The following is a 27,881-nucleotide window of genomic DNA, read 5'->3' on the forward strand; positions in this document are numbered from 1 at the left end:
GAAGGGACCTTGAGAGGTCAGCGAGTCCAGTCCCCTGCCCTCATGTCAGGACCAAGTCCCATTTAGACTATCTGTGATGTCTGTCTAACCTGCTCTTAGATATCTCCAGTGATATTGATGGCGCATGAAGACACTCAGTAGAGTAGGGCTGTTATCAGCAGACATGAGGACACTGGGTTGTTCAGAACCTGCTTAGGAGCAGCAAACCCTGGATGATAGCCATATGGCTAGTGGGGAGTAGCCCTTCAAAACTGAAGCATCCCACCAGCCCTACGAGGGGGTGATAAAGGAGCCAACCATGTTAATTACCACCCACAACCTATGGCTTTCCCCTGGCTTTTTTTATGAGCAGGGGCATCTGAAAGACAAGAGAGTAGTGATAGGAGGGAAAGGCCAGGAGAAGGAGCCGGCAACTGAAGCTGGTGAGGTCTGCTTCCCGTACTAATATGAGCCTTGGTTTAAATTCTGACCTGTTTACGCAGGACATGGATTGCTCACAGAATGGCAAGAGCAGGAGGGAGGGAAATTCTCAACCTGCGCAAACTGCTGTTGTGTAATTGAAGTCAGCACTGCTGTGCTGAGATATACCGGCCCCAGCGATGGCCCAGTATTTATTTCTATTGCTAAGCCAGTCCTTACTCCTGCTGCTTTTCAGACAACACCCCCAGTTCCTAGGACCAAGACCTTGGTTGTAAAAGCCCATTGGCCGTGTTCTCCCGTTCTGCAGCATGTGTTCCAACCCAGTGGTTTTCCAACTTCTTGTCTCATGCCCCAGCTGAAGAAAGTTGTGGGTGCCCCTGACCCAACCTAGTTACAGCTTGTGACTAGTGTGCAGGCTTCAGGGCGGGGCTGAGGGATCTGGCGTGCAGGAAAGTGCTGCAGGCTGAGGCAGGGAGTGGAGGTGTGAGAGGAGGTGAGGCCTCTGGGATGGAGTGTGGGTGGTGGGGTGGGGCTGGGGATAAGGACTTTGGGATGCTGAGGGGGCTCTGGGTTTGGGGGGGAGGCTCATGGCTGGGGCAGGGGTTTGGGGTGTGGGATTACATCTGGTGGCTGCTGCTCAGCTGTGCAGCAGGAGGGTGAAAGACAGGTTTCCTCCCTGCCCAAGCACTGAGGACTGTGCGGCACCTGAGGAGCAACCAGCAGCAGGGCCAGCTTCTAGGTGGAGGTGTTCAAGTGGCTCCACACAGCTCTTACCTGTGGGCACCACCTCTGGCTGGTTACCAGCCAAAAGGAGTACACAGACAGTGCACAGCGTGGCAACAGTGCGCAGAGCCCTATGGCCCTCCCCGGGCCTGAGAGCTGAGCCTGCTGCTGGCTGCTTCCAGGCCACAATGCAGTCCATGGTTCCAGGAAAGGTGGGAAGCTACCTTAGCACCTCCACTGGTCACCTGCTTACCCCACAGCAAGGCGCCCCGTGCCTGACGTTCTGACACTTGGTCCTGGGACATGAGCTGGACTTTGACAACCCCCCAGTAGCATCTGGTTTAGTGTGAGCAGAGATGTGGAGCATCTCGCGATCCAACTCAGGAGAGAGGATGGGCCACAGAGGAGCCAGGCTCTAGGGCTGAGAACTGATGCTGAGATTTACAGTAGCAAGGGTGACCACAGAGCTTTGATACCCTGACTGTAAAGGCACCTGGTGGCTGCAAAGTCAGCACCTTAGCTCACCTTACAGCTGCCTTGCATGCTGGCCCAGGAACTTAGCTAGTCAGATTGATTCATGCCCTCATTACTGTGCCATCTGCACAAGAGCGTTAACATTCTCCTGATAAAAAAGGGCTGGGTCCAGTGGCAATGGCCAGCCATGGAAACGCCAACTGCCTCTGCCTTCTGTGCAGTTAGGTTTGTTTCTGTCTCTGGCTGTAGTCTCACCGTGGGCTGCTCTTTAATCCTATTTGAAAATTCTGCATTCTAGAGGAGCGGAGAACAAAACGCTGCCACTGCTTTCTGAGCTCAGGGACAATCAAACACTTGCAACCTGCACAGAGCACCCGGGTCGGGAGGGCCAAGTGCCCACGCTGCTTTACACGTTACAACCAATGAGGAGGAAGTGGGACAGCAAGAAAAAGGAAAGAGAAGTCAGGCAGGTAAACTTGGCAATGAAATGAGTCTTCATCACATTTAAACAAACCCAGGCTGTGACGGATGGAGAATGACCGGTGACTTCCACACGGTTTCCCCTCCTCTGCACAAGTGAGGACACAGCAAACCCCTGGGAATGGTTTCTATGTACGGGGGGAGTGTACTGGAGTGGAGCAATGCTTCGTTTTGGTTCAGGTGGCTTGTCCATGTATGCACCCCATCATTGGCTTCCCCATTACGAGTGTCACCCTATCCCAGCAAGTACTGCTGAGGCATCTGTGCATCACATAAGCTTGCAGAGGGACCAAGAACAAGGCCTCTGTTGTTCTCACACCACCCCTGTTGGGGCAGTGTGATCAATCCATGGGAGTGTTCAGCTGGTTCAGCTGCAGGTCCTGGTCCATGTGGTCCAAGTCGAACAGATTGACTGAGTCAGCCCCTGTGGCTGGGAAGGACTCCAGCTGCAGGTCTTTGCAGGCGGGTAGCAAGAGGTGTTCATTCACCTGGATGACAGACTCAACGGAGTCGGTCTCACCCTGCAGCGTGAGCACGTTCTTGAGGGATGTCCCCAGCCGGGGCCCACTGTTGGAGTTCCGCATGGACAGGGAGATGGCACTGGGTCTGCCTTCCCAAGAGCGCCGGCAGCAAGGCAGGTACTTGGCCATGGCTCTCTTGAAGTCCCTCATGAACAGAGGGTAGATGATGGGATTCATGGTGCTGTTGCAGTAGCCCAGCCAGGTCAGCACGTCAAAGAAGCCAGCAGGCACACAGTCACACACTGCCTGGGGGCAAGACCAAGCACAGATTAGAACAGTGGCATTGTCTGCAGTGGCATAGTAGGCTGTGGCTTCCACCAGGGAACTGCTGTAGCAGCAGCCTATGAATTCCCAGCTCTGCCCAACGTAGGTCTGCATACAATAAACACTGCCAGGTCCTGGGGCAGATCCTGCCTAGCTCAAGGATTGGGGCGGGCAACTAGAGCAGCTCCTCAGAGGCGTTAATACAAGGTCACTGTGGAAAGGGAAGGGAGGCTGGGGTGTCAATCTCCATTTCCAGAGGGAGCTCCACAGCTGGCTTTAGCTACAGGTGCAATGGTGATGCTGAGCACAACTCCTGGGCAGGATTTCTACATATATTACAGCAGTCGCCTACCTCTAGGAAGGGCCGTGAATAAGATCTCTGGATTCCCTGTTTCCTAAGTCTTGGTTCCAGCTCATTGCTGCAAATATGGGGTTGGATGTTCCACAGGCATAAAAGAATGATGGTCCTTGCCCCCTCCTCAAAGAGCTTACACATGAAAAGTCCATCTGGGCAGGACGGGAAAGGGCCAGAGGCTGGAACACCAGATTCCCCAGGAGGCAGGTAACAGCTGCCACCAGGAGCAGGCAGGGAGGGACCCTCTCTACCACGGAATGGGGAAGAGCCCTTGGTAAAGTCACACACAACCATTGATCTAGTCACTATCTGACGCTCCAGTGACCAATGCTCCTTCAGGGGCCCAGCTGGGGCTGCGAGCGGGTTTGATGTACAAGTGGGGGGGGGACATCCGTCCCTTCTGCCAGACTTACTTGGGCCACATTAGCAACAAAGAAGGGGAGCCAGGCCACGAAGAACATGCCCAGGAGGATGCCCAGGGTCAAGCTGGCCTTCAGTGCCTTTCTGCTGTGCTTACTGGCAAACTTCCTGTTCTCTCCCAGGGCCAAAACTTGGTTCTGCGCTCCAGGGACCTGCAAAGGATAAGAAACCATCTGAGAAAATGGGCTGGTGACAGAACCTAGGCAGGGGACGGGTCTCTGCCTCACAGAGTGACCTGCTCCCGCAAGGGCTGGTCTTACCATTTGCTTTTGCTGCGGTTGCAGCTAGAGGGCCCCCCTCTTCCCCACCAGCAACCAGAGCCCTGTTGTGCTAGGTGCTGTACGGCCTCAGAACAAGGAGATGCCCCTGTCCCAATGAGCTTGATGCATTTCCCAGTGATTTAAAAGCTGCCCCAACCCACCTTCTGAGCTAAGATATGTGGCACTAAACTGCAAAAAAAAAAAACACCTTAACCTGACACCCCCCCCCAATGAACCCTCTCTTCCCCACATGCAAGAGCCCCAGCCAGCTCTGTGTGCTCAGCTCAGATGTAGGCAAAGTGTCTCCCCACCTCGTCAGTGGCCTGCAGAATGCAAGTGGCCGTGAAGTCCCTGCGCACAGGGCTTGCCTCCTCCCCTGGATGCACAGCATTACGGGGGCGGGGGGGGGGGGCAGCCATGGGTCCAGCCCTGACTTCTAGCCCTACCGGGGGCAGGGGGGGGGGGGGCCGGTACAGCCACGCCAATGCTTAGCGGACACTGTAGCACATGCTGTAGTGCCAGGCAAAGAACCAAGAAGTGGCCGTGACACTGACTAGGGCTCCAGCAGAGCAGGAGCAAATGGTTAGGGCGAGCTGGGCGCACGGCTCAGGTGCCGTGGAGTTGCGCGGGATGAGAACCTGTGCAGCAGCACAGCGGCACCATTGCAGGCTGGCAAATGGAAGTGCAACCCTGGGGCTGTGGCAGTGCCTATGACCAGGGTCAACGTCTTCCCTGGCTCTTTGTGCCGCTCCCATAAATCACGCATGTGCCCCCCCGCCCACCCCCGTAGGGCCCGTGTAAATTCCCTCAGTCGGGGCCCATGCTGCCACTCCTGCACTTCGGGGGCCCGGTGCTCACCAGCTGCAGCGTGTGCCCTAAGGCGGGATGAGCTGGGAAAATCAGGCTCTGAATGGGTGCCGAGCACAGAGGCCAACCCCAGGGGTGCGCTGGCACTCACACCCTGACCGGAAAACAATTGCGGTGCACGGCCCCCGCAAGCCCCCGTCACAGGCAGTTCAACGACTCTCGCATTTGCAGCGGTTGGGCAGGAGCACTGGAGACGCGCGCCCCCCCCCCCCCCGCCCCACTGGCCCCACCCCACATACTGCCCTGAGTAGGGCACCCAGATGCCCCAGTTTCATAGGAACAGGCCTGCTCTGTGGGGCTTGTGCTTATGTAGGTGCTTGGTCCCACCCCACTCACTGTCCTGCCTTTTCCTACCCCTGAGGCCTCACCCGCCCACGCCACCTCTCCCTGAGACCACGCCTCTGCTGAGTGCCACATCCCTCCGCATCACCCTCTGCCCAAAGCTCCACCCTCTGTCACGGGTCACTCTCCCTCATCTGAACCATCTCCTCCCGAACCACTAAGCGACCAAAGAGCACCACATTCCCCCCATAATACAAGCTCTGAAAAAAGCACCCACAGAACTCAACATCTGTGTTTTTCAGACTCTTCTTTTCCACCCCTCTTGTGCACCATGGGCAGCTGGCTCACTGCTCCAGCATAGCCCAGCAATGGGGCCTGCTGCTCCATTGCACTGCAGCGTGTGCATTTCCACCAGCGCTAAGCAAATGTGAACTAGCAGATCAGCCTGGCCCCATCCTACACACACCGCAGTGGCATAGGGTGGCGGGCAGCACCAACCAACGCCCTTCGTTTGAATCCCAATGAGCCAACTTGTCTCTATTCGAGTCACTGCTTTGCTGTACATTTTGATGTATTACATGCAGCGATAATGCAAGGACTCTGCAGGCTTGTATCCAATGAGACATGGGCTTCAGTAGTTAGCAGGAGGGTAGAGACCTACGAACATTGGCCTTGCGAAACATTGGTAACGTGTAAGTTTTGGGGAATGTAAATTGGCTGTAAGGGGGGATTTTTGTCCCTATTGACATCAGCCAACTACAGAACATGAGCTGCCCTCCGTTTCTGGAAGGTTTAAGATAGACCATCCCTCCACCGAGGCGCCATGGCAATGAATTAACATATATGATACTGACATGGCCTAATCTATACACGAAAAACACTTCAGCATTAGGTAAGGGAGGAAATACAAATAAGGAAAGGGGAGACCTCTCTATTGAATATGCATTAGCCATGGTAATGTCAGTGTACCATATGAGTAGGTAATATCAGCAGCCCAGGGCAGTGGTGTGAGCAATGTAGTACCTTGAGTGGAACGGGGATGATGGCCACGTGTTGATGAGGAAGAGGCAGGTGATGAGGAAGATACTAGCTAACGTTCCAGGCTGGTCTGCAGGGGTGGTGTGAGTACAGCTGTGCCGACGGTTTTCTCTAGCTGCCTGGTTGAGTTAGAGTTGCAGACGAGGGATCCCAAGCGTGCAGTGATTTTAATAATCATCTGACTGGGCCTGATGTGGGACAAGAACCCATCACCCCTCAAGCAGGGAGCTCCCTGAAGAGTTCTGCTTCACCTTTCTTCCGTGTCTGTGCCTCCCTGTAATAGCACAGTCCTGGCGAGAGCTGTGCTAGCCACACGCTGGCTCATCTCTAATGCAACTGCTCCCCTGGTCAGAGGGGTTGAAAGGCAGGGGGCTGAATGTGACACCAAGTAAACAGGCTTAGTCCCCACGGACCGACAATCCCATCGTGCACTGGGGAGGGGCACGATTACCCCACTCCTCCAGCCAGGCTCTGCCGCTGTTCCTGGAGTCTTGTTTAGGCCCCTTGCTCTGGCCTGCTCCAACGAGTCACTGCACCCCATTCCAATTTCAGGCTGCTGCAAGTAACCACAATGCAATCAATAGCATTACTCCGTAAGAAGACTCCTGGCCTGCACTCTGGCCCCTTAGAGCCGGTCCACCAATGCACAGGGATCCGGAGCCAGCTAAGGCCTGTCGATTGCACTAAGGATGCAGGAGCAGTACAGAGACAGCAAAGAGGCTTAGCCTCAGGGCATGGCCAGTAAAAAGCAGGCCTGCCTGGTGGGCATCTGTATTCCTGTGATCCTGGGGTGCTGGAAAGGCCCTTCACAGCTGGTATCCTTCAGAACAGCCGTGCAGCTCTGCACAAAGGACTAACGTGGAGTCGCTCCCAGCTTTGGGGGATGAGGCACAAACACATCCTTTCTACTCAGCCTCCCCTGCCAGCTCCAGCTGCGGACAGGGCTCAGCAGAGGTCCCACAGAAATGGGTGGAGGTTGTAGGTCTGTCAGAGAGTGATGCTCGGAAGCCGAGCAGCCTCCCAGTGTGGATTGCAAAAGTCAGTGTGAAAGACCTGCTGGGAATAATATGCCTGGGCAAAGGAAACAAGCTGCAACAGCCTAGTTCCCTGCAGCCCCTCTTGCTGGATTTTCATTAACCCTTTAAACCCCAACACGGCTGGATACACCAACAGGCGACAAAGACAAGTCAGCTGTCTGTGCCCAGATGTGCATCAGCCTTGAACCACAAATCTGTTAGTGACAGGGGGGAGCCAAAGACATGCTCCATAACTTTCCCAGCCAGAGGCTAGAGCATCCAGTACCACTCTCTTGAAGCCTCCAGCAATGTAAATCAGCAGGCCTCTGATTTCAGCATAGCTTCACTGACTGACACCAGCTGGGGGGAGGGGGTGTGGCCCTCTATAGATTGCATAGTATCATTTGCAAAAATTAAGCCATCGACCACTGTCTGCAGCTTGGTGCCATGTGTGGGCTTCCCTGGCCTGCAAACGCATGACTTCCAAGTCAACTGTGTCTCCCAGCAGTGCCCTCATTTCACAGCTGCCCCCTGCAGCTGCAGAGAAAAGGGCACAGTCACTTGTTTGGCTTTCGCCAGCCTGGTATGTGCCTGGTGCGGGACAAAGCCAATGACATTCCTCTACGGCCCTCATCCTGCAAGATGCTTAGTGCCTCCAAACAGGTGATGATTGATTTAAACAGCCATTGGTTTCATTGGGGTTTGAGGGTGCTCGGGACGCTGCAGGACGGGGCCCAATGTGCAGATGGTCCCAGACACAAGGGAACTTGCAGCAGTATGTTAACATGGGACTTGTACCCCCCATTTTGCATCTGGGGAAACTGAGGCACAAAGGCCCTGAACCTAAATGATATATATAGCCACCTAAATCCCATTGAAATGAAATCAAATTAGGTTGCAACATACCTTTGAGCCTCTGGGTAAAAGGAGTTAAGTGAATTCCCCAACTCATGCAGTGAGCGACAGGTCAGGGCATGTGCATGTTCAAATCAAACTGTGTAGGAAGGCACTGATGAGTTGCGTAGTGCAGAGTACACACAGACTACAGGAACTGAGTTGTCCAGCGCCAAATTCCTAAGTGTGTTATGATACTATCAACCTTTGGATGCCAACTGGAGTTATCACCATGATGTTCCACTGACAGTACAGACCTAGCCTGACAGAGACGCTGTGATTAAAAAAAAAACAAACCACCATGGGAAAGGAAATTGCTATGCACTGAACCATAATGACTATCGTTATTAGCAAATTTTTATTGTTGCAGAAATCTAAATGCATCAAGCTTTTGAAGAGTGGATGACGATAAAACTTAGCCTCAGGGTACATAGCAAGCTATTGAGTAGAACTGCCCTTAATTACATTTTTCAAAGAAAGGTCTCGGGTGTTTTACTCCACAGTCCTCAGAGCCATCTTCGATCCATTCCTGCAATTGCAAATTAAATTCTCTCGGCATCCTATTGTAATTAAATAAGTTGCTGCTTGCTGAGCTGCCCATCCTTCTAAGAACAGAAGAGATTTAAAAGAGATCACCTCTGCCTTGACTTTTATTTGTATCTGTCATCCCATTTAAATGTATTCAATGGTGGAGAAACACGACAGCTGTGCTATTAGACCCGTAACAAGATTCTTGGCGCTAGAGCAGTTACCATTCGCTAGTTTGACTGGGAGTGTGAGGTTTATTTCTAAGCCCCTCATACAGCAACACACATGAGCATGTGCCGCCCTTGAGCCCTCACTCATGTCCCAGTGATTTCAACAGATTTACAAATGTGCTAAAAAAAAGCACTGGGTTGAAATGGGGCCTAAGACAGCTTGTAGCAGATCCTGCTGTCCAGGGTGCTGAAAGCCCTCAATTTTTATCAGAAGAGTACCTCGGGTCAGTTAGTGCTAGAGCTGCACAGACAGCTTCTGTCGACAGAACTGGCAGAGTGTCTACACAGCTAGTTCTCTCTGTCGAGGCTTTGTCGACAAAACTCAGCTCTCTTTTTTTTTTTTTTTTTTTTTTTTTTTGTCGGCAGGTTGTATCTGCCTGGCTGGGTCTACACTAGAGTGTTCTGTCAACATAACTCAGGGACCGTCTACATGCTTAAAGCATTCTGTCAACAAAGTGTTGACAGAGCTCTGTATTTTCCTCAACAGTATTATCCCTCAAAAATTTCAGGCATAACACTCTCTGGATTGAGTACTGTCGACAAACATGCAGTGTAGCCACTTCTGTCAACAGGGAGGGCTTCCAATTGCCGGGCAACCTTCTTTGCAGAGCTGCCATTCCACTTTCTGGCACCAGAGGGCAGTGCAGTCTAGCAGTTCTCTGTCTACAGAGCAAGTTGTGTGTAGAAATCTGTTGGCAGAGGTTCTGTCCATGTTACTCTGTTGACAGATCCTTCTAGTGTAGACATAGTCTCCCCATTCAGGTACAATGCCTGTGTCAACCCTATTCTGTCAACAGAGTGCCCGTGCAGACAGTTTCGTCAACAGAGCAGGTTCTCCGTGGTGACCGGCACCTGGAGCCAGGAGACGCCCTCTCCACAGTCAGCAGGACTTTATGGTTACAGCTTCCAACCACTCTTAAAGCAGCATCGGAAAAGTTCCTGCCAACTCCATCCTTGCCACCATGGATGCTGCTTCTCTGTACACTAATATTCCACATGAAGATGGATTACAAGCGATCAGGAATACCATCTGTGATGTCACTACAGCCAGTCTGGTGTCTGACCTCTGTAACTTTGTTCTCACCCACAATTATTTCCGATTTGGGGACAATTTATACCTCCAGATTAGTGGAACTGCTATTGGCACCCGCACGGCTCCACAATATGCCAATATATTTATGGCTGACCTGGAACAACGATTCCTCAGCTCTCGTCCCCTATTACGCCTCCTCTACTTAAGATACATTGATGACATCTTTATGATTTGGATCCATCGTACAGAGACTCTAGAAGAATTCCACAGAGACTTTAACAATCTGCACCCCACCATCAACTTATGCCTCGATTACTCCACATGAGAGATACATTTCCTGGCCACTACAGTACAAATCAAGGATAGCCTGATCAGTGTCACACTCTACCCGAAACCCACGGATCACAATACTTACCTACACGCTTCTAGTTTCCATCCTGCACACATAACTAGATCCATTGTTTACAGTCAAGCCCTTAGGTACAATCGAATTTGCTCTGATCCCACTGACAGAGACCAAAAACTACAAGATCTTTACCAAATATTCATAAACCTGAATTACCCACCAGGAGAAATAAAAAAAACAAATCGACGGGGCCAGACAAATACCCATAGACCAGCTACTCCAAGATAGGCCCGAAAAAGCCAAGAACAGAACACCACTGGTCATTACCTACAGCCCCCAACTCAAACCACTGCAACACATTATTAAAGAGGTACAACCTATCCTTAATCAGGATGCCACACTCCAGAAGGCCCTGGGTGACAGGCCTGTTCTCTCCTACAGACAACCTCCCACCCTTATGAGGATTCTCACCAACAGCCACAGTCTATACCACAGGAACACCATTCCTGGGACTTTTCCTTGCAACAAAGCCTGCTGCCAGCTCTGTCCACATATCTATTCTGGAGATACCATCACTGGACCTAACCAGGTTAGTCACAGAATCACAGGGACATGCTCATGTTCCTCAACTAACATCATATATGCCATCATGTGCCAACAATGCCCAGATGCTTTGTATATTGGACAGACTTCAACTCCCTTAGACAAAGAGTTAATGGGCATAAAACAGACATGAAAACACTCCTGATCCACAAACCAGTCAGCCCGAGTTTTAATGGAGTGGGCAATTCTGTTAATGACTTAAGAGTCTGCATCTTACTGAAGAGGAATTTTCACACTACTTTGGAAAGAGAGGCTGCTGAACTCTCTTTTATATTCAAATTTGACACATTAACACGTGGTTTCAACTGGGATGGGAATTTTCTGAGTCAGTATAGGGGCTCTTTTGCATACTTGGCTTAATCTAATTCTTGCCCTCTCCCCCAACCCCTTCTGCCCCTCTACTCTCTGATTTGCTCACCTGATAATTTTTTTTCTGATTTGTCAACTTTGATTACTATTTTTGGGGCTCTGTGCCTTAAATATTGAGTCTGAGTCTGGTATGGCTATGAGCTGAAGAAGTGGGTCTGTCCCACGAAAGCTCATCACCTAATAAATCATTTTGTTAGTCTTTAAAGTGCTACTTTACTGCCTTTTAAAAAAAAAAAAAAAAAAAAAGCAGCAGGGCTCCAAGAAGCCAGGTGTAGGAAGCTGGGGGCATGGCCACATGCTGGCAGCACGTGCTCAGTCCCACACTCCAGCAGCCACTGCCCAGGCAGTACAAACATGGCATATGCTGCCCGGGACCACCCTGGCCCCTCCTATGAGCTGTGCAAGCCTTCCCAAGAGACTGGTCATGGGAGCTGCAAGTGGGTACCGTCCTGGTCCAGTACCAAGGTCCAGGACCTGCCAGCCCTGTGGGTGGATGAGCCAGTCATTCTGGACCCCAGCACCAAGCACCAGAACACCCTCAGCTACAGCCACATAGCTGGAGCCCTGTCATAGTGTGGGCACCCAGCACACACTCTCCACCAGGTGCATGCAAAAATCAAGGAACTGTGACAGGGCTACATGCGGGTCTGGGATGCCCAACACTGCTCAGGAACAGGGTTCCCTCCTGCCCCCCACTGCAATGCCCTGCATTGGATGCTGGGGGGCAATGATGGGGCACCAGGCCAGGTGATGGTGGACACCAGTGAGGAGGTCCCCACCAGCAAGGCCATCACCTCAGCTCCAAGATCGTCCCCAGAGCCACAGCACAACCTGACCTCTCACCCTGACTCCAGCCAGGGCACGTTGACCTGGCCCCTGTCATCTGGCCCCTCCAGCACCACAGCATTGGCACAGGCATCCCTGGACCTGTTCCTGGTACCCTTCAGTGAGCCCCCCCCCCATGGGAGTATACACACATTGGGAGGGCAGGATGTGCCATGCTCCCCCGCCCCGCCCCCGAGGAAGGCCTCTCCAGGAACCCACGTCCCAAGCCTGGCACCTGAACCATGCATCCACCAGAGTGTCCCACCCAGACCCCATGGGCAGCCCCTGGACATGACTGCCAGGCCGCTTGCAGCCCCACCACAAGCTGCCTGACCCCCAAGACCTTGGGGGCAGCAGCTGCCTGCCCCTGCCAAGCCTGGGAGCAAGTCAGCCACCCAGGAGACAGGCCAACCCCCCCCACACTCCATCTCATGGCACAGCTCCCCACTATTGGCACAGCCACACGTGATGGCCAGCACCAACTCCTCTGGACAGTGCTACAGGCTGCAAGCGTGTGGGGAGGCCATAGGGAGGCTCTGGCTGCAGCTGGCATGCCCGCTGCCCACAGGCAGGGACTGCCCCCACCAGGGCACCAGCTCCTGGGGCTGGCCCAACAGGGGGCTGTGGTCAGGCCAATGCCCATGACACCACAGTGTCCCTGTCCGACATGGCCCACTGGCTAGGGGCACAGGCGTGTGCACCCTGGACAGGCCCATCCCATGGCCTGGGAAGGAGCTGCGGCTCATGGCAGGGTGGCCGCAAGGGCTGTGCAGCTGTATGACCCCCAGTGCCCACCGTCCCCCCTCCCCTGCTTCCCACTCTACAGCTGCACTGTCCAGGGCCAGGCCAGCCCCGCCACCCAGCCAGGCAGCCCCAGCGAGGTGCTCGAGCCAGCGGGACCAGGACTAGTATCATCCAGGGAGGATACATCACCACCACCCCTGCGCGCCCCTGGCCGAAGGGTCCACTGCCACCTGACAGACAGCAACTGGACGTTGGCAGCCACTGTCTGGGAGTAGAAAGCTATTACCCAGGAGCAGCTGCATGTGGAACACGAACAGCTGCAGACCCAGGTGTGGTTCTCACCACGGTGGCTGACACATGTGGGCTACGTCTACACGTGAAGCCTACATCGAAATAGCTTATTTCGATGTAGCAACATCGAAATAGGCTATTTCGATGAATAACGTCTACACGTCCTCCAGGGCTGGCAACGTCGATGTTCAACTTCGACGTTGCGCGGCACCACATCGAAATAGGCGCTGCGAGGGAACGTCTACACGCCAAAGTAGCACACGTCGAAATAAGGGTGCCAGGCACAGCTGCAGGCAGGGTCACAGGGCGGACTCAACAGCAAGCCGCTCCCTTAAAGGGCCCCTCCCAGACACAGTTGCACTAAACAACACAAGATCCACAGAGCTGACAACTGGTTGCAGACCCTGTGCATGCAGCACGGATCCCCAGCTGCCACAGCAGCAGCCAGAAGCCCTGGGCTAAGGGCTGCTGCCCACGGTGACCATAGAGCCCCGCAGGGGCTAGAGAGAGAGCATCTCTCAACCCCTCAGCTGATGGCCACTGTGGCGGACCCCGCTATTTCGAAGTTGCAGGACGCGCAATGACTACATGGTCCCTACTTCGACGTTGAACGTTGAAGTAGGGCGCTATCCCCATCTCCTGATGAGGATAGCGACTTCGACGTCTCGCCGCCTAACGTCGAAGTTAACTTCGAAATAGCGCCCGACGCATGTAGCCGTGACGGGCGCTATTTCGAAGTTAGTGCCGCTACTTCGAAGTAGCGTGCACGTGTAGACACGGCTGTGGACTGTGCCCTGGACCTGGTCAAGGCCTGTCTGGCCCAGGACCCAGCTACCCCCCAACTCCCACCACAGATGTTCCCCCTGCTGCTCCCCCTGCCCCGCAAGCCCATGCCCCTTGACTAAGCCAAGTATGCAAAAGAGCTCCTATAATGACCTAAAAAATTCCTATCCCGGTTCAAACCACATGTTAATGTGTTGAATTACAATATAAAAGAGAGTTTAGCAGTCTCTCTCTTTCCAAAGTAGTATGAAAATTCCTCCTCAGTAAGATGCAAACTTTCAGGTCATTAACAGAATGACCCACTCCATTAAAATGCTGGCTGACCAGTTTGTGAATCAGGTGTGTTTTTATGGCTGGTTTATGCCCATGAATTCTTTGTTTAAGACAGTTTGAAATCTGTCCAATATACAAGGCATCTGGGCATTGTTGTGGACAAAGCTGGCAGTGGGCTTTGTTGCAAGGAAAAGTTCCAGGACTGGTGTTCCTGTGGTATAAACTGTGGTTGTGGGTAAGAATCCTCAAAAGGTTGGGCGGCTGTCTGTAGGAGAGAACAGGCCTGTCAGCTAAGGCCTCCTACAGACAACCTCCCAACCTCTTTTCGGGAATTTTTTTGTCTACATATCTATTCTGGAGATACCATCACTGGACCTAACCAGGTTATTCACAGAATCATGGGCACATTCTCAATTAGCATCATATGTGCCATCATATGCCAACAATGCCCAGATGCCTTGTATATTGGACAGACTTCAAACTCTCTTATACAAAGAATTAATGGCCATAAAACAGACATAAAAATACTCCTGATTCACAAACTGGTCAGCCAGCGTTTTAATGGAGTGGGCCATTCCGTTAATGACCTGAAAGTTTGTGTCTTACTGAAGGGGAATTTTCATACTACTTTGGAAAGAGAGGCTGCTGAACGCTCTTTTATATTCTAATTCAACACATTAACACGTGGTTTGAACTGGGATGGGAATTTTTTAGGTCATTATAGACGCTCTTTTGCATACTTGGCTTAATCTAATTCTTGACTCCCTCCCCTCTTCTGCCTCTCTACTCTCTGATTTGCTCACCTTGATAATATTTTTCTGATTTGTCAACCTCGATTACTATTTTTGGTTCTCTGTGCCTTAAATATTGAGTCTGTTCTGGTATGGCTATGATCTGAAGAAGTGGGTCTGTCCCACGAAAGCTCATCACCTAATAAATGATTTTGTTAGTCTTTAAAGTGCTACTGGACTGCCTTTTGGTTTTGCTAGTTGGTTTAGGTCATTCATGGTTGCCTATTGTTTGGAAAATGATTTCAGTTTTTGTTGTAAAGGTTTGATTGCTTTAAGACCTGATCCACATGCTTCCTTTTGGGTGATGGTGGGAGATTGGAAGGGCCACAGGTATGGGGCAGCCACCAGCTGTGACCCAGGGAGGATTATTGGGGGGTCACAGGCAAGGTGCTCCCGCAGTGCTGCCCAGATACAGACCCCCGCTCCCGAGCATGCGCCTGATGGCTGGACACAGCACCCAGCTGTTTGTAGGGCTCCTGCCCTCTGGCCCCAACCCCTGCAGAAAGTTCTCCCCCTTCTGCTCCAACAACTTATGGAGGGCACATCTGGTGGCCACGACGCGGGGAACATTCTGGTTCACCACATCCAGCCAGTTCAGGAGCACCAGAACCTCCCCTTCAGGTGCTCAAAAGTGAGCTCAGTGGGGTTCTGTGCCCTTGCCAGCCTGGTGTTGAATTGTTTCTGGGTGGGGTCCAGGTGTCCTGTGTAGCTATGGGAGGAGCACGTAGGCCACATCCCCGACAATGCACAAGGGCCTGTGTGTGTCCCTGATGGCCAGCTCCCAGCGAAGGATGCAGGTGCCTGCCTCCATCTGCTGGAACAGGCTGGAGTTCTGGAACACCCTCACGTTGTGAATCTGGCCCGACCACCCATCGTAGATGTTGAGGAATTGTCCTCGGTGGTTCACCAGGGCGTGCATCACAACACAGTGGTAGCTCTTCCTATTAGGTATTGGTCAGCGCCATGTTCTGGGACCCCGATGGGTATGTGGGTCCCCTTCAGCACCCCAAAACAGGTGGGGAAGCCGATGCTGTTGAAGTATCCACATCGCCGAGCTGCACCAACCTCTGCAGCAGGATGGAGTTGATGGCTCGCACTACCTGTGGGTGGGGGAGACCAGACACACCTGTAGGGTCTGGGGGGATGGGACCCCTGGGCTACAGCAAGCCCCACATCCCTCAGGCCCCTCTTCCACCCCACCCCCCCCCATGCACAGCTTGCAGCTGAACGGCTTCCTTACCTGCATCACGACAGCTCCGATGGTGGACACTGAAGTGGTGACCCACGGAATGGTAGCCCTTGGGCACGGCCAGCTTCCAGAGGGCAAGCGTGACCCTCTTCTTCACAACGATGGCTGGACGCATGTTAGTGTCATGACGTCTTAGCGCAGGGGCACACCAGTGGCACAGTTCCAGGAAGATGTCCTTGCACATCCTGAAAAATCTGTGTCCATTGTTGGCCCCTGCGTTGTACATAACTGGGGGGCTGCTCTGCCATGGTGATGGTTGGGAAGGGGGTCAGAAGTGGAGGAGGGGTTTTGGGTCAGGGAGGGCTTGGTGTCCAGGGGTTTAGGTGTCAGGAAGGGTGGGGAGCCAGGAAGGTGGAGAGGAGCCCTGAAACAGCTTTGAAGAGGGTTCAGAGGAGAGCAACGAGAATGATCAAAGGTCTAGAGAACATGACCTATGAAGAAAGGCTGAAAGAATTGGGCTTGTTTAGTTTGGAAAAGAGAAGATTGAGGGGGGACATGATAGCAGTTTTCAGGTATCTAAAAGGGTGTCATAAGGCAGAGGGAGGGAACTTGTTCTTCCTAGCCTCTGAGGATAGAACAAGAGGCAATGGACTGAAATTGCAGCAGGGGAGGTTCAGGTTGGACATTAGGAAAAAGTTCCTAACTGTCAGGGTGATCAAACACTGGAACGAATTGCCAAGGGAGGTGGTAGAATCTCCATCACTGGAGCTATTTAAGAAGAGGTTAGATAGATGGCTTTCAGGGATGGTCTAGAAAATGCTTGGTCCTGCCATGAGGGCAGGGGGCTGGACTTGATGGCCTCTCGAGGTCCCTTCCAGTCCTACTCTTCTATGATTCTATGTTTGCGGGGGTCCTTTAAGGGAGAGAAGCGGCTGCATGCTAGGAAGGGCTTTCTCTCCTTGCACGCCTGCCTTCCAGGCCTTGGGTCTCTCACTGGAGCAGCTCGCTCGCACAAGCTACTTTTGTGTGTGGATGGAATCTGTCCATGAAGGGACTGTCACAGTTTCTCTGTCAACAGAAGCTGCCCATGTAGATACAGCCGCTGCGTGTGAATACCAGTATGAGTCAGAGCAGTGGTTCCCAAACTTTTCAGCATCACGCCCCCCTTTTGAGCTCTGAGAAACCCTCTCGCACCCCCCCACCTCATCATCCAACCCCCCTTAAACAAAACATTCAAATCGCAATTTGAAATAAACACAAACACTTGATATAAAAATGGTCTTTAAAATTAAAAATAGGTATAAATAGTTTTTCTTGGGCCCCGTGGGTGCCTAGTGCAGCCCCACCTGGCCAGCTCCTGAGCCCCATGCTAGTCACCAGAGCTGCCTGCACCAGCTGCCCACCCACCCACCTGACACCTGCACTGCCAGAGCTACCTGCCTGAGCCCCACACCGCCGTGGCCATCCACTTGCACACCCTCCAGCCTCCAGAGCCAGCTGCCTGCCTACCCACCAGCCACCCAAGCCACAAGCCAGCCGCCTGATCTCTCCACCCAAGCCCCATGCTGCCAGAGCCAGCCAGCCACCTGCTAGCCCAAGCCAGCCAAGCTCCACGCTGTCAAGGCCAGCTGCCCAAGTCCCACACTGCTGAGGCCAGCCGTCCACCCAGCAGCCCGAGCTGCCTGAGCCCTGCGATGCCATGGCCAGCTGCCCAATCCCTGCAACTCCAGCAAGCCCCACAAGCCACCCACCTGAGCCCTCCCCTTCCACAAACCAGGCACCACCACCACTCTTATCTCATTCCCATCCCCCTCTCCCAAGCCAGGCACCCCCCAGCCCCCCATCTAACCCCATCCTCCTCCTCCCCCGCCTCAACCCACACACTCACTCTCCTTTGCACATGGGTCTTCACCAGCTGCCTGATTTTTATAGCAGCTGCACCAGGTCACCCACATAAAATGGCAGGGGCTGAGAGCCGGAAGCAAACGTTGGCTCTTTCTTCAGGTGGAGGAAATGATGGGGGGAGGCTGGGTCGCCTTGTGCTGACCCAGAAGTTTCTTCATGCCCCCCCAGGGGGCACTCCCCCCCCCATTTGGGAAACCATGAGCTAGCGAAACAGTCTTGATCAGATCCTCAGCTGTGGATCTGACCAGCATTCCCTGTAAGCTGAGCGCTTGAGCAGCTGCCCAAGAGAGATTCAGGTGCCACCCAGCTAATTAACAGAGCACCCACAACACAAACAGTAGGCAGCGTGTGCCCCTATTGGTGGCACAAATCAGCACACGCCTTCTTGCACATAAAATTTCTTTTGCCCATAGATGGAAAAATTACAAGGAGCCCTGGATCTGACCCAGCATTTTTAAAAAGTAATTTGTTGCAAAGGCTGATATCACAGAAAAGGCCTTTCGAAACCGTTCCAGTATTTTGTCTGTATATTCTCTGCTTCTCCTGCCACCTTTTAAAATATTTCTAATTTATCCACGAGAGAGTTGGTGGAGTCAGAGTCCCAGCCTCTTATGTGAACAGCAAACTAAATCAAGGTACTTAAAAGCAATTGAATTTCTCTCGTCGCTGTAGGATACTAGGTCAATAGAGACTATTATTAGGGAATTAAATCTGTTACGGCTGGTGACAAATAATTTTCTCCTGCAGAAATATGGATTATAAACAAAATCAGACATCTTCCATGCGTGAAAAACACATCCAGGGGCTCACCCAGCAGTTGTTGAGAAAAGAGCTTGCTTAATATTCTAGCCTCTATCAAAAAATCAGAAGAAGGGTATTCAAAATAATATAAGGCTATAGAATTTCAAATTCTCTACCAGTTAGAACTAATTTCTTCCCATACATATGCAGCATCTGAGACACATGTACAGCTGTAAACCCCCACACACAATTAGAAAGATTGATGGTTAGAAATAAATGAGCTTGGATATTACATAGGTGATGGTAATGGCCATGTGACAACCATGCCATATGTTCCATTCATCTCATGCTAATGACATATTTCACCTGCCCATTTATCCATCTATAATATTTCTATTTGGGCTACTTCTAAATTCCCTCCTCTGCCCCAGCTTAGAACAGCTCTCCTTTTGGTGGATGTGGACTGAGCCTTACGATACATGGAGTTATAGAGATCTTCCTTCTTTCCCCACAAATATTGCTGTGGGGTTGAATTGATAAATGGGCAATATTCAGCCTTGGCTCAGAAAAGGGTTTAAAGTCCAATCTTTCATAATGTATCAGGGCTAGGGATCCATGCTTTGTAGCACTGGGGCAGAATTAGAAATCGTCTGCCACAGGGTCATGTCTTCCTCACATCCAGGTAAATTGGAAATAATTCCAATGGCTTGGGTGGAATTTCATTGGTACAAACCCGGAATGACTTGATGAGGAATCTTGGCCCATCATATAGGAAGTAGGGCCCATATTTGTAAAGGGGCTTTAGGAGCTGATTTAGGAGCTTAAGTGTCTTTTTCAGAGTGATTTAGGCACTTAGGAGTTTATGGCCACTGATGTATATTGAAACTCAAGTTTCCAGCTGCCTAAATCCTATTGAAAAGGAGACTCAGGCTCCTAAGCTAGTTAGGTTTTACAACTCTGCGCAGAACCACACTTAAATAGCTCTAAGAATCGGGGCTAACTTCCCTGTCAGTAATTACTGGTGGTCTTGCCTTCCCACTGTGTGTTCTGTTTTCATATCACGTGAATCCGTACCGTTGCATTTATTAGCTCATTGATTAAATACACTAGTTTTGAAACACATTGGCAAATTAAATTACACTTGCCTGGAACATTTGGAGCTGTCATGACAGCTGAAAGTGACAGAGTGGGGAGATTTCAGTGCAGCGGGCGAAACTGTTAGTCATCTCACCCTTCAGTTCCCTTCAGAAACCTGGTGAATGTTTGGCTGTCCAATTGCTAGTTACAGCTATTCCTGACCTCAGCTCTGGGGTTAATTACATTTCCTGGTGGAGATAAGTAGGAGCTGAGTGGCCTGCTCTATAGGCTTGCTGCAAAACTCTGGAGTTTGGGGGTGTCGTTTTCCTTCCCACTAATCTTACCGGTTAGCCAGTTATTTATCACTGGGTGGCACTGAGCACTGTCTACATGGCCCAGTGGCTGGTCTGAGCTGGAGCTTAAGTGACCAGTAGACCTTACACTGTGCCGGAAGAAGACAAGGCAGGTGAGGGTCTGCCTTTTATTGAACAATCTTCCATTTATGGCAGGAACAAGGTTTTAGGCTGCACTGGAGTTGGTGAAACTGTACAGCTCAAGGTCTTTCAAAGGTGGTTTCTCTCTCACCACTCCCAACCCCACCTCCATCCTGCAAAGCTCCGAGTAACCCACACACCTCCTGGGTGTTGGTCGCTGTTCCACATAGAGGTTCTTAGACCATTTACACACAGAAAGAGTGAGTTTCTTCAGCTGAGCAGCACCTGGCTTTTAGCTCAAACTGTAGAGGCTCCTGGCATACGCTCCAGGTTACATACAGCTGTGGGACTGTGCACTTTTTAAAAGGAACAAAAAGAGGGGGTTTTGAATGTTTTGAAGCTGCTGTCATTCCTGATGCTTTACTCCACCCCCTTCCCCCAACCATAATCTCTGCCACACCCCCACACCTAGCAATTTGAGGGGAACGGGAAATTATTCCTTACCTCGGAGCGACATCAAGCTCCACAGTCCTCAATAATGGGCATGACAGCTTCTCCTCCCCCAGGCTGTTATTTTTGTGACTGCTGTTACCTTCTCCGTAAGTGTATGAGCGAGAAGGAGGGGGAATGAGCCAGTGAGTCTCTCCTTCTTCAGCAAGACTCCTGGGGGGGGGGGCCTCTGCGTTCATAAAGGCCCATCTGTGAAATTCCATCATGATCTAGATGATCAGACACCTGGGGGAGCCAGAGGACCCCATTCCCAGCACAGGCCTGGAAAAGGGAGAGAGTCAGGGCCACTGCAGGAGGGAAATAACTTCTGCTAATTTTAAGCAGCTGGTCCCTGAATTCTAGTCCCAGCATGGTGACAAATATCAGAGAGGGAGCCCTGTTAGTCGGTATCTTTGAGAACAACAACAAGTCCTGTGGCACCTTGTAGACTAACAGATATTTTGGAGCATAAGCTTTCTTGGGCAAAGACCCGCTTCATCAGATGCATGAGTGAGGGGGTGGTTTCAGAGGGGTATTTAAAGAGTGGGGTCCCAGTAAAAGGGAGGGCCAGAGCTGACAAGGTCTGTTCAGCAAGGTGGAAATGGCCCATTAGCAATAGTAAGTATCAAAAGAGGAAAAAACAAGTCCGATCAGACGGGGATATGAGCCATTGTCAGAGTCTAATGGGGAGCTATTAACACCCAGGGCAGAGAAGCTGCTTTTGTAAGGTGCGAGCCACTCCCAGTCTCTGTTTAATCCTTGGTTAATGGAGTCAAACCTGCAAATAAATTGCAGCTCAGAGATCTCTCTCTGCATCTGATTTTTGACATTTCTTTGTTTCAGGACTGCCACCCTTAAATCTGCTACTGAGTGTCCAGGGAGATCAAAGTGTTCCCCCACAGGCTTCTGTACATTACCAGTCCTGGTGTCTGATTTATGTCCATTTATTCTTTTATGTAGAGACTGTCCAGTGTGACCAATGTAAATTGCAGTGGGGCATTGCTGGCACATGATGGCATATCTTATATTAGTAGATGTGCAGGTAAAGAAGCCCCTGATGGTGTGGTTGATGATAGGTCCTGTGATGATGTCACTGGTGTAGTTATGTGAGCAGAGTTGGCAGCGAGGATTGTTGCAGAGGCTGGTTCCAGGTTTAAAGTTACTGGGTCTTTGCCCACGAAAGCTTATGCTCGGAAATATCTGTGAGTCTATAAGGTGACACAGGACTTCTTGTTAGTCCCAGCATGCGACTCTGAACCGGTCACTGAACTACCCTATGACTCGGTTTTCCCCATCTATAAAATGGGGGTAAATAATATTTCACACATTCCCTGGGGTGCTTAGAGGCATAATAATCCAGTGCCATGAGATTCTAGAAGGCAGGGTGCTACAGGAGTGCAAAAGTCATCCCTCAGTGCCCTGAGAGAGGATGGAGAGAGATGTGCAGGGAAAAAAACTGGAAGGAATAGACACTTGACATTAAAAGTCGCTAAGCTTTCTCCTGCCAGAAAGAAACCCTGTCATTGGACCCTGACTCATCACGGACTTCAGTCCCCTTGAATGTGATCGATTAAAGAACTCTCTCATCTGAGAAAACCACGAGCATTAACTGACGAAAGGCCTAAAGTCATCAGCACTTGAATGCTGAGTTCATCCAATGTACAGGGTGATTGAAGCGAAGAAAAACATCCTTTTTTAACGCCCCCAATCATTTTTTCCACTCCTTTTCTTTTCTAGTTTCTCAGTTGTTTAAAAAGTAATATTGGCCTTCTTCTGATCGCTAGATATAACTGTCCCACAGCTGGATCAAAGAACTTGAACCTGTGGGAATGTGCTCTCCCCACTGTACTCTCTGCTTAGAAAAGTTTGTTTTTCCATAGCCGTGAATGCAATCTGGGCACAAAAGGGTTTGCCACTTGCTCACGCTGTAACATTGGTGGCATTTGCCCACTATAAGACTGGAGTGGGAGGGAAATCGGGCCCCTTGCTCTGTTGCTCGGGGAGAGAAAATCCACTTTTGCCATTGGCATGCATGACAGCAGGGCTTCCAGAAACCAACAAAGGGAATTTAAACAACAGGTCTGGCTGGGAGACCTTGGATGCAACTAACTTCCAGGCTCTCCTCAACATCCACAGGGGACAATCCACATTCAGCAGCTCTTCTGGAGGGACTATCAACAGGGACGTAACAAAGAAATGCAAACACCCACAGGGCCTGGGTCTCTGCGCACACACACGGGAGTAAATGAGGAGTAACTGCTCTGTACAACCAGGAGGGTCAGGCTCACGGACTCTGACTCTGGGGCCAGTCAACTAATTTATGCCTTAGCTGCACTGGTTCAGTGAGCACTGAATCAGGCCCACACCTTCCCTTCAACTAGCTGATGTGTGGTAGAACGTTCTCGGGGTGCAATTTCTGTTTGCTGGGGTGGCGGGCGGGGTGCGGGTGGGGATGAGGTACCTGTAGCTGAGAGGTAAATAAATGTCTGTGAGTCAAATCCTCAGCTGGTGCAAACAAACTATGGATGTCAGTTCATCTGTGCCCATTTATTTCAGTTGAGGATGTCCTGTATACAGAGAGAGAGATGCGCTCTCTCTCTCTCTCGCACACGCGCGTGCGCACACACACACACACACACATTGTCACTGGGTACCACTGAAGTACGTGTAAAGGTTTGCTGAACGCTGGTATAGCTACCAATCCCATACCGGCTTTGGTTACCGAGCATCCCAATTGTCTGCCATCTCCATGCCACCTCTCTGTTGCAAACAGCACTTTGAGGGCTCAACCTTTTATTTCAGTCCCACACCAGTCTCTTCCTGACACTGAACCCAGCACAAGGCTCCTGAAGAGGATGGCCGCTCTTGTGGTGGAGGTTCTGTGCTGGGTTTCTGATCTGGGTTCTAAATTCTGCCATGGGGCCCCGGTGGGACCTTGGGTAAGTCACCTAATTGCTCCAGGTCTCAGTGGCCCCTCTGTAAAATGAGAGCGGTAAATATTCCTTTTTCAGCTTACCACTAGGGCTCTTTGAGGCAGGGTCTGTCGCTCGCGGTGGGGTTGTACAGCCCCTGAGCACAAAGGGGTCTCCGGCTCATCTAGGTCAAGGGGGCCTAGGCAGTGCAAAGGTGAGCAGTGTGGCACCTAACTCTGGGATGGCTAAGGCAGCATCAGAAATGAGGAAAGCCTCAGTGCAGGGCCTAAGCTCCCTATGGAACAACGGCCATGGCCAGCGCTTGGCTGTGTGCCCCAAGGCTGTGGGAGGGAGTGGTGGGAAAAGGGCTGACCCCCGGGGGGCAGGGGGGAGGAGGAGGGGAGACAAGCTCACCTCAGCCTGGGGCTGAAAAAAATCCTGACCTCTGCGAGTTATGTCATGAGATCCCGAGTGAGGTGCAATGTTCCGTAGCAATCACCTCTCCAGAGCTCAGTCGGCCTGAGCCGCCGGCTGCTTATGGGCCAGCTGCCCTAGCTCAGCCCCCCTCGTCTCCCCCGCACGCACATGGCATGGCGGGGCTGGGGCTCAGGTTTCTTCCCTCAGACACATGCGGGCAGAGTGACTCGCAAGGCACAGCCCTGGGACACGCGACAGCCCACCCCCGCTCCCGCCCTCCCACGCTCTTGTGAGCTGCTTCAGCCACCTGCGTACCCAGGCCACAAGCCAGGCATCCCACCAAGCAGAGCCTGTCCTGGAGCCTTGGCAAAATATTGACCCTGGCCAGGAGTTATGGGGAGGTTGTACCTGCTATCTCCAATGCTCAGGGTGTGGGAACAATACTGATGGGGGTTCACCTGACAAGCCCATAGTTCGTGCCTGTGTACTACAGCACGGGCCCAATCCTGTAAGGTGCTGAGCTGCTTCTGCACAGCATTATGCCCCATCAATGCCCACGGCAATTGGTGGGAATGGCAGGCCCTCAGCACTGTGCTGGATTGGGCTCTGCTCAGCACATTTTAACCTAAACGCTTATTTGAAGCTCCATGAGGGAGGACATCTGAGTTGGCCGGTCTGGGGTGAGAAACACCGACGAAGACAATTCACCGCATCTCACCTCACCTTCCTGTACGCTGTTCTGCTGGGCCCTTTGTTGCAAGAGCTTTGGGTTCAATAGCAAGGAGGGCGCTCGAGAGTAACATGCCAGAGGAGGAAACATAAAAGGTAGCTGAATAACAATAATACCGAGTGACCATTACAAAGGAATGAGCCTGTATACTATAGCACCGGCCCGCCAGGGATCGCAATCATGTCATCACAGACACAGAGCTGGACACCACCCCCACTTCCCCGGCCATCACAGACACCCCTGTGTCATCACAGACAGTTAACTCCCCCCCACACACACACACACGTGCGTGCACACACACATGCCCCGCCGCGGCTGGGTCCTGCAAGCTGGCTCAGGCTAAGGGGCTGTTGAATTACACGTAGGTGTTTGGGCACCAGCCGCAGGTTGGGTGGGCGGTGAGCCCATGAACCCAGCTGTTGGCACAGGCCAGCTGTGGCTGTCTAGGTGCAGTGTAGCTCTGCTAGGAGAGGCAGGTAGGGACATGGGAGGTGCAGAAAGGGGAAACGCGGGGCTCCCACCAGGGGTTGGGACAAAGGTGATAGTTGCTCCAGGGCCTGGGCTTTCATGGGGCCAGGAGCACCAACTACCACCACCACAGCTACTCTGGCAGCAGCAGGGGCTGGAGGTCCTGCCCCCTTTGAAGTGCTCGTAGCGTCTGTGCACTCCACACAGCCATGGAGGGCCCAGTGCCATGGGCCTGGTGGTACTAAGGGCAACTGTCCTTGGCCCCGCCCCTTCTGCCTTTGGCCACGCCCCTTCTGCTCTTGGCCCCACCCTTCCAGGGATGCAGAGTTGGAACTCCCCCCCCACCCCCACCCCAAACTTTGCCCCAGGTCCTCCAGACAGAGCAAGGACCAAAACCCAGGTCTTCCTGTGTGTGCACTTCCAGAATCTGCCTCATAGAAATCCATAACACCTGGAAATTCAGCCCTCCCCCAGCTCCACTGCAGCATGGGTTCCACATGGCCCCAGACCAGCTGAGCAAGATGGTCTAGGGCAAGGCACATTCAGCCACCCTCACCCAGCTTTCCTAATCTGGACACCACCAATGCCCATTACAGCCACGGTGTCCTGACCAAGACTGACCACAAGGAACAACTTCCCCGAGCCTGTGGGAACCCCTGACACTGCCGCAGCCGCCACAAATGCCATTCCCACTTGATACTCCCTGCTTTCTCCCTGGGCCACATGCTGCAAGGCTCCCCAAGCCCAGCCTGTGTGGTCCTGTCACCATCCCGCCCCATTCACTGCCCAGGGGGCCTTCATCAGTGAAGCAGCAACCAAACCCCTGCAGGCTGCTCATGCCAGTCAATGCCACTGTGTTGTACCCTAGGCCCCAATCTGGACACCTCTGAGGTCACAGGAGCCTTCCCCCATTGGCTCAAACAATCATAAAAGCCACCAGCTAGGAGCAAAGGGAGGGAGGCCAAGCTCTCCTGAGAGGAAATTGAATATGAAGCCCCACTGAACCACTGTGGGGAAGAGGCAGCGCAATTGCCCTGAGCTCTCCCCCCACCATTCAACCTCTTCTGAGAATGACTTTCATTCCTCTCCATTCCCCAAACCACCTCTCTTAATTCCGTTTGCAAAGGAGCAGCCCGGCAGTGCTCACTTTCCAAGCTATAAAGCATATGACCCTTCCCCAGGTGGGAGAAGGAGAGAGGGGAAGAACCCAGATGACGGCACCTGCAGCGGTTTTGCGTGGTCCCTTCTAATCTTTAACGCGGCTTCTGCCTTGCGAGGGCAGGGAGCAGTTGAGAAGGGAGTGGGAAGCACTGGGCATGGGGCGGGGCTTGGCCCATAAGCCCCCTTTGCTGCATGGCTGACTTGACATGCACCCCACCTGTCCAGCTCAGCTGTGGCTCAGTGCAATGCTGCACATCCCCGGCAACTTTCTCTGCCTGAGAAGTTCTACCACTTCAATGGGTCTAAAAGCCACTGGTACTCAAGGTCTGGTGGTTCCTTTCCTGGGCAGTATGGTTTTTTTTGTGTTTTTTTTTTCGCTAGCCTTCTGGGAAGAGGCCAGGGAGGGTGGAACCCACGGGCTGGCTACAGGATCAGCAGACATGGCAGAACCAGACCCTTCTGCATGCACACCAGCACAGTCAAACCTTGTTACCTGCTGCAGGGGTTCATCAGAGGCGCTGGCCACGTTGGTGGTGAGCGAAGCCACCTGCACCGCTTGCTTCCTGGCGGCCAGGAGGATCCGGCAGTAGGTGAAGGAGATAGCCATGGAGGGGAGGAAGAAAGTCAGACAGGAGGCTATCAGAGCATAGGGCAGACTGACCAGGAGCCTGCACTGGTCATCTTCCATCTGGGAGGTGCTATTGAGGGGCCTGATCTCAAACTCCAGCTCATGCCACCCCATTTTGATGGGCAGGAAGGAGGCCAGGGCGGCCAAGGTCCAGGTGGCGAAGATGAGCCACACGGCCCTGCAGGACGTCATCCTGAGCTTGTACTTGAGTGGGGAGATGATGAGCAGGTACCTGTCCAGGCTGATGACGCAGAGGTTGAGGATGGAGGCGCTGCAGCACATGACATCGAAGGAGTACCAGATGGAGCAGAACTCCCCCTCCAGCACCCAGCGGCCATACAGCTGGTTCAGCATGGCTGGGGGCATGACCACCAAGCCCACCATCAGGTCAGACATGAAGAGGGACACCAGGAAGTAGTTGGAGGTGTTGCGCAGGGAGCGCTGGGTGAAGATCAGCAGGATGAGCAGGAAGTTCCCCAGGGCAGTCAGCAGGATGATGAAACAGAGGAAGGCAGCCACCCAGCTGCTCCCCACAGCCAGGGCCCTCTCCCCAATCACACTGGCGTTGGGGCTCCCAAAATCTTCTGCCATTGAGGAGCTGGAGGAGAGGCAGGCTGGCTGTGAACAGGCAGAAGGCAGCTCGCAACTCCCTTAGGGAAGCTCTGCACAGAGCAGGGACCAGGACTAGGTGATCATTGCCATGGGCCAGCTTTTAAAGGGGAGAAGCGTGATCCAGCTGTCTCGTCCCCCTTCCCTCGCTCTCTCCTCCTCTCTCCTCTCTGGCACTCAGGGCAGAATGACACTCTCAGGAGCCGCTCAGCGGAAGAACGCTCCCCCTACCCCTCAGCTCAGACTGAGCCATTTCCTAGGAACTGCCAGTGCCACTCAGACACCTGCTTG

General features: G+C 52.5%; 1 protein-coding gene across 1 annotated transcript; it reads right to left on the minus strand.

Moving 5' to 3' along the window:
- Positions 1–2,438: 2,438 nt before the first annotated feature.
- On the minus strand, positions 2,439–27,572 carry HTR6 (5-hydroxytryptamine receptor 6). Its single transcript, XM_074975907.1, has 3 exons — positions 26,847–27,572; positions 3,651–3,809; positions 2,439–2,864 (listed from the first exon to the last, which is right to left on the minus strand). Exons 1-3 carry the CDS (start codon positions 27,570–27,572, stop codon positions 2,439–2,441), a joined length of 1,311 nt encoding a protein of 436 aa, XP_074832008.1.
- Positions 27,573–27,881: the final 309 nt, after the last annotated feature.

Source organism: Carettochelys insculpta, chromosome 23, assembly GCF_033958435.1.
Source record: "Carettochelys insculpta isolate YL-2023 chromosome 23, ASM3395843v1, whole genome shotgun sequence".
Classification (NCBI taxonomy): Eukaryota; Metazoa; Chordata; order Testudines; family Carettochelyidae; genus Carettochelys; species Carettochelys insculpta.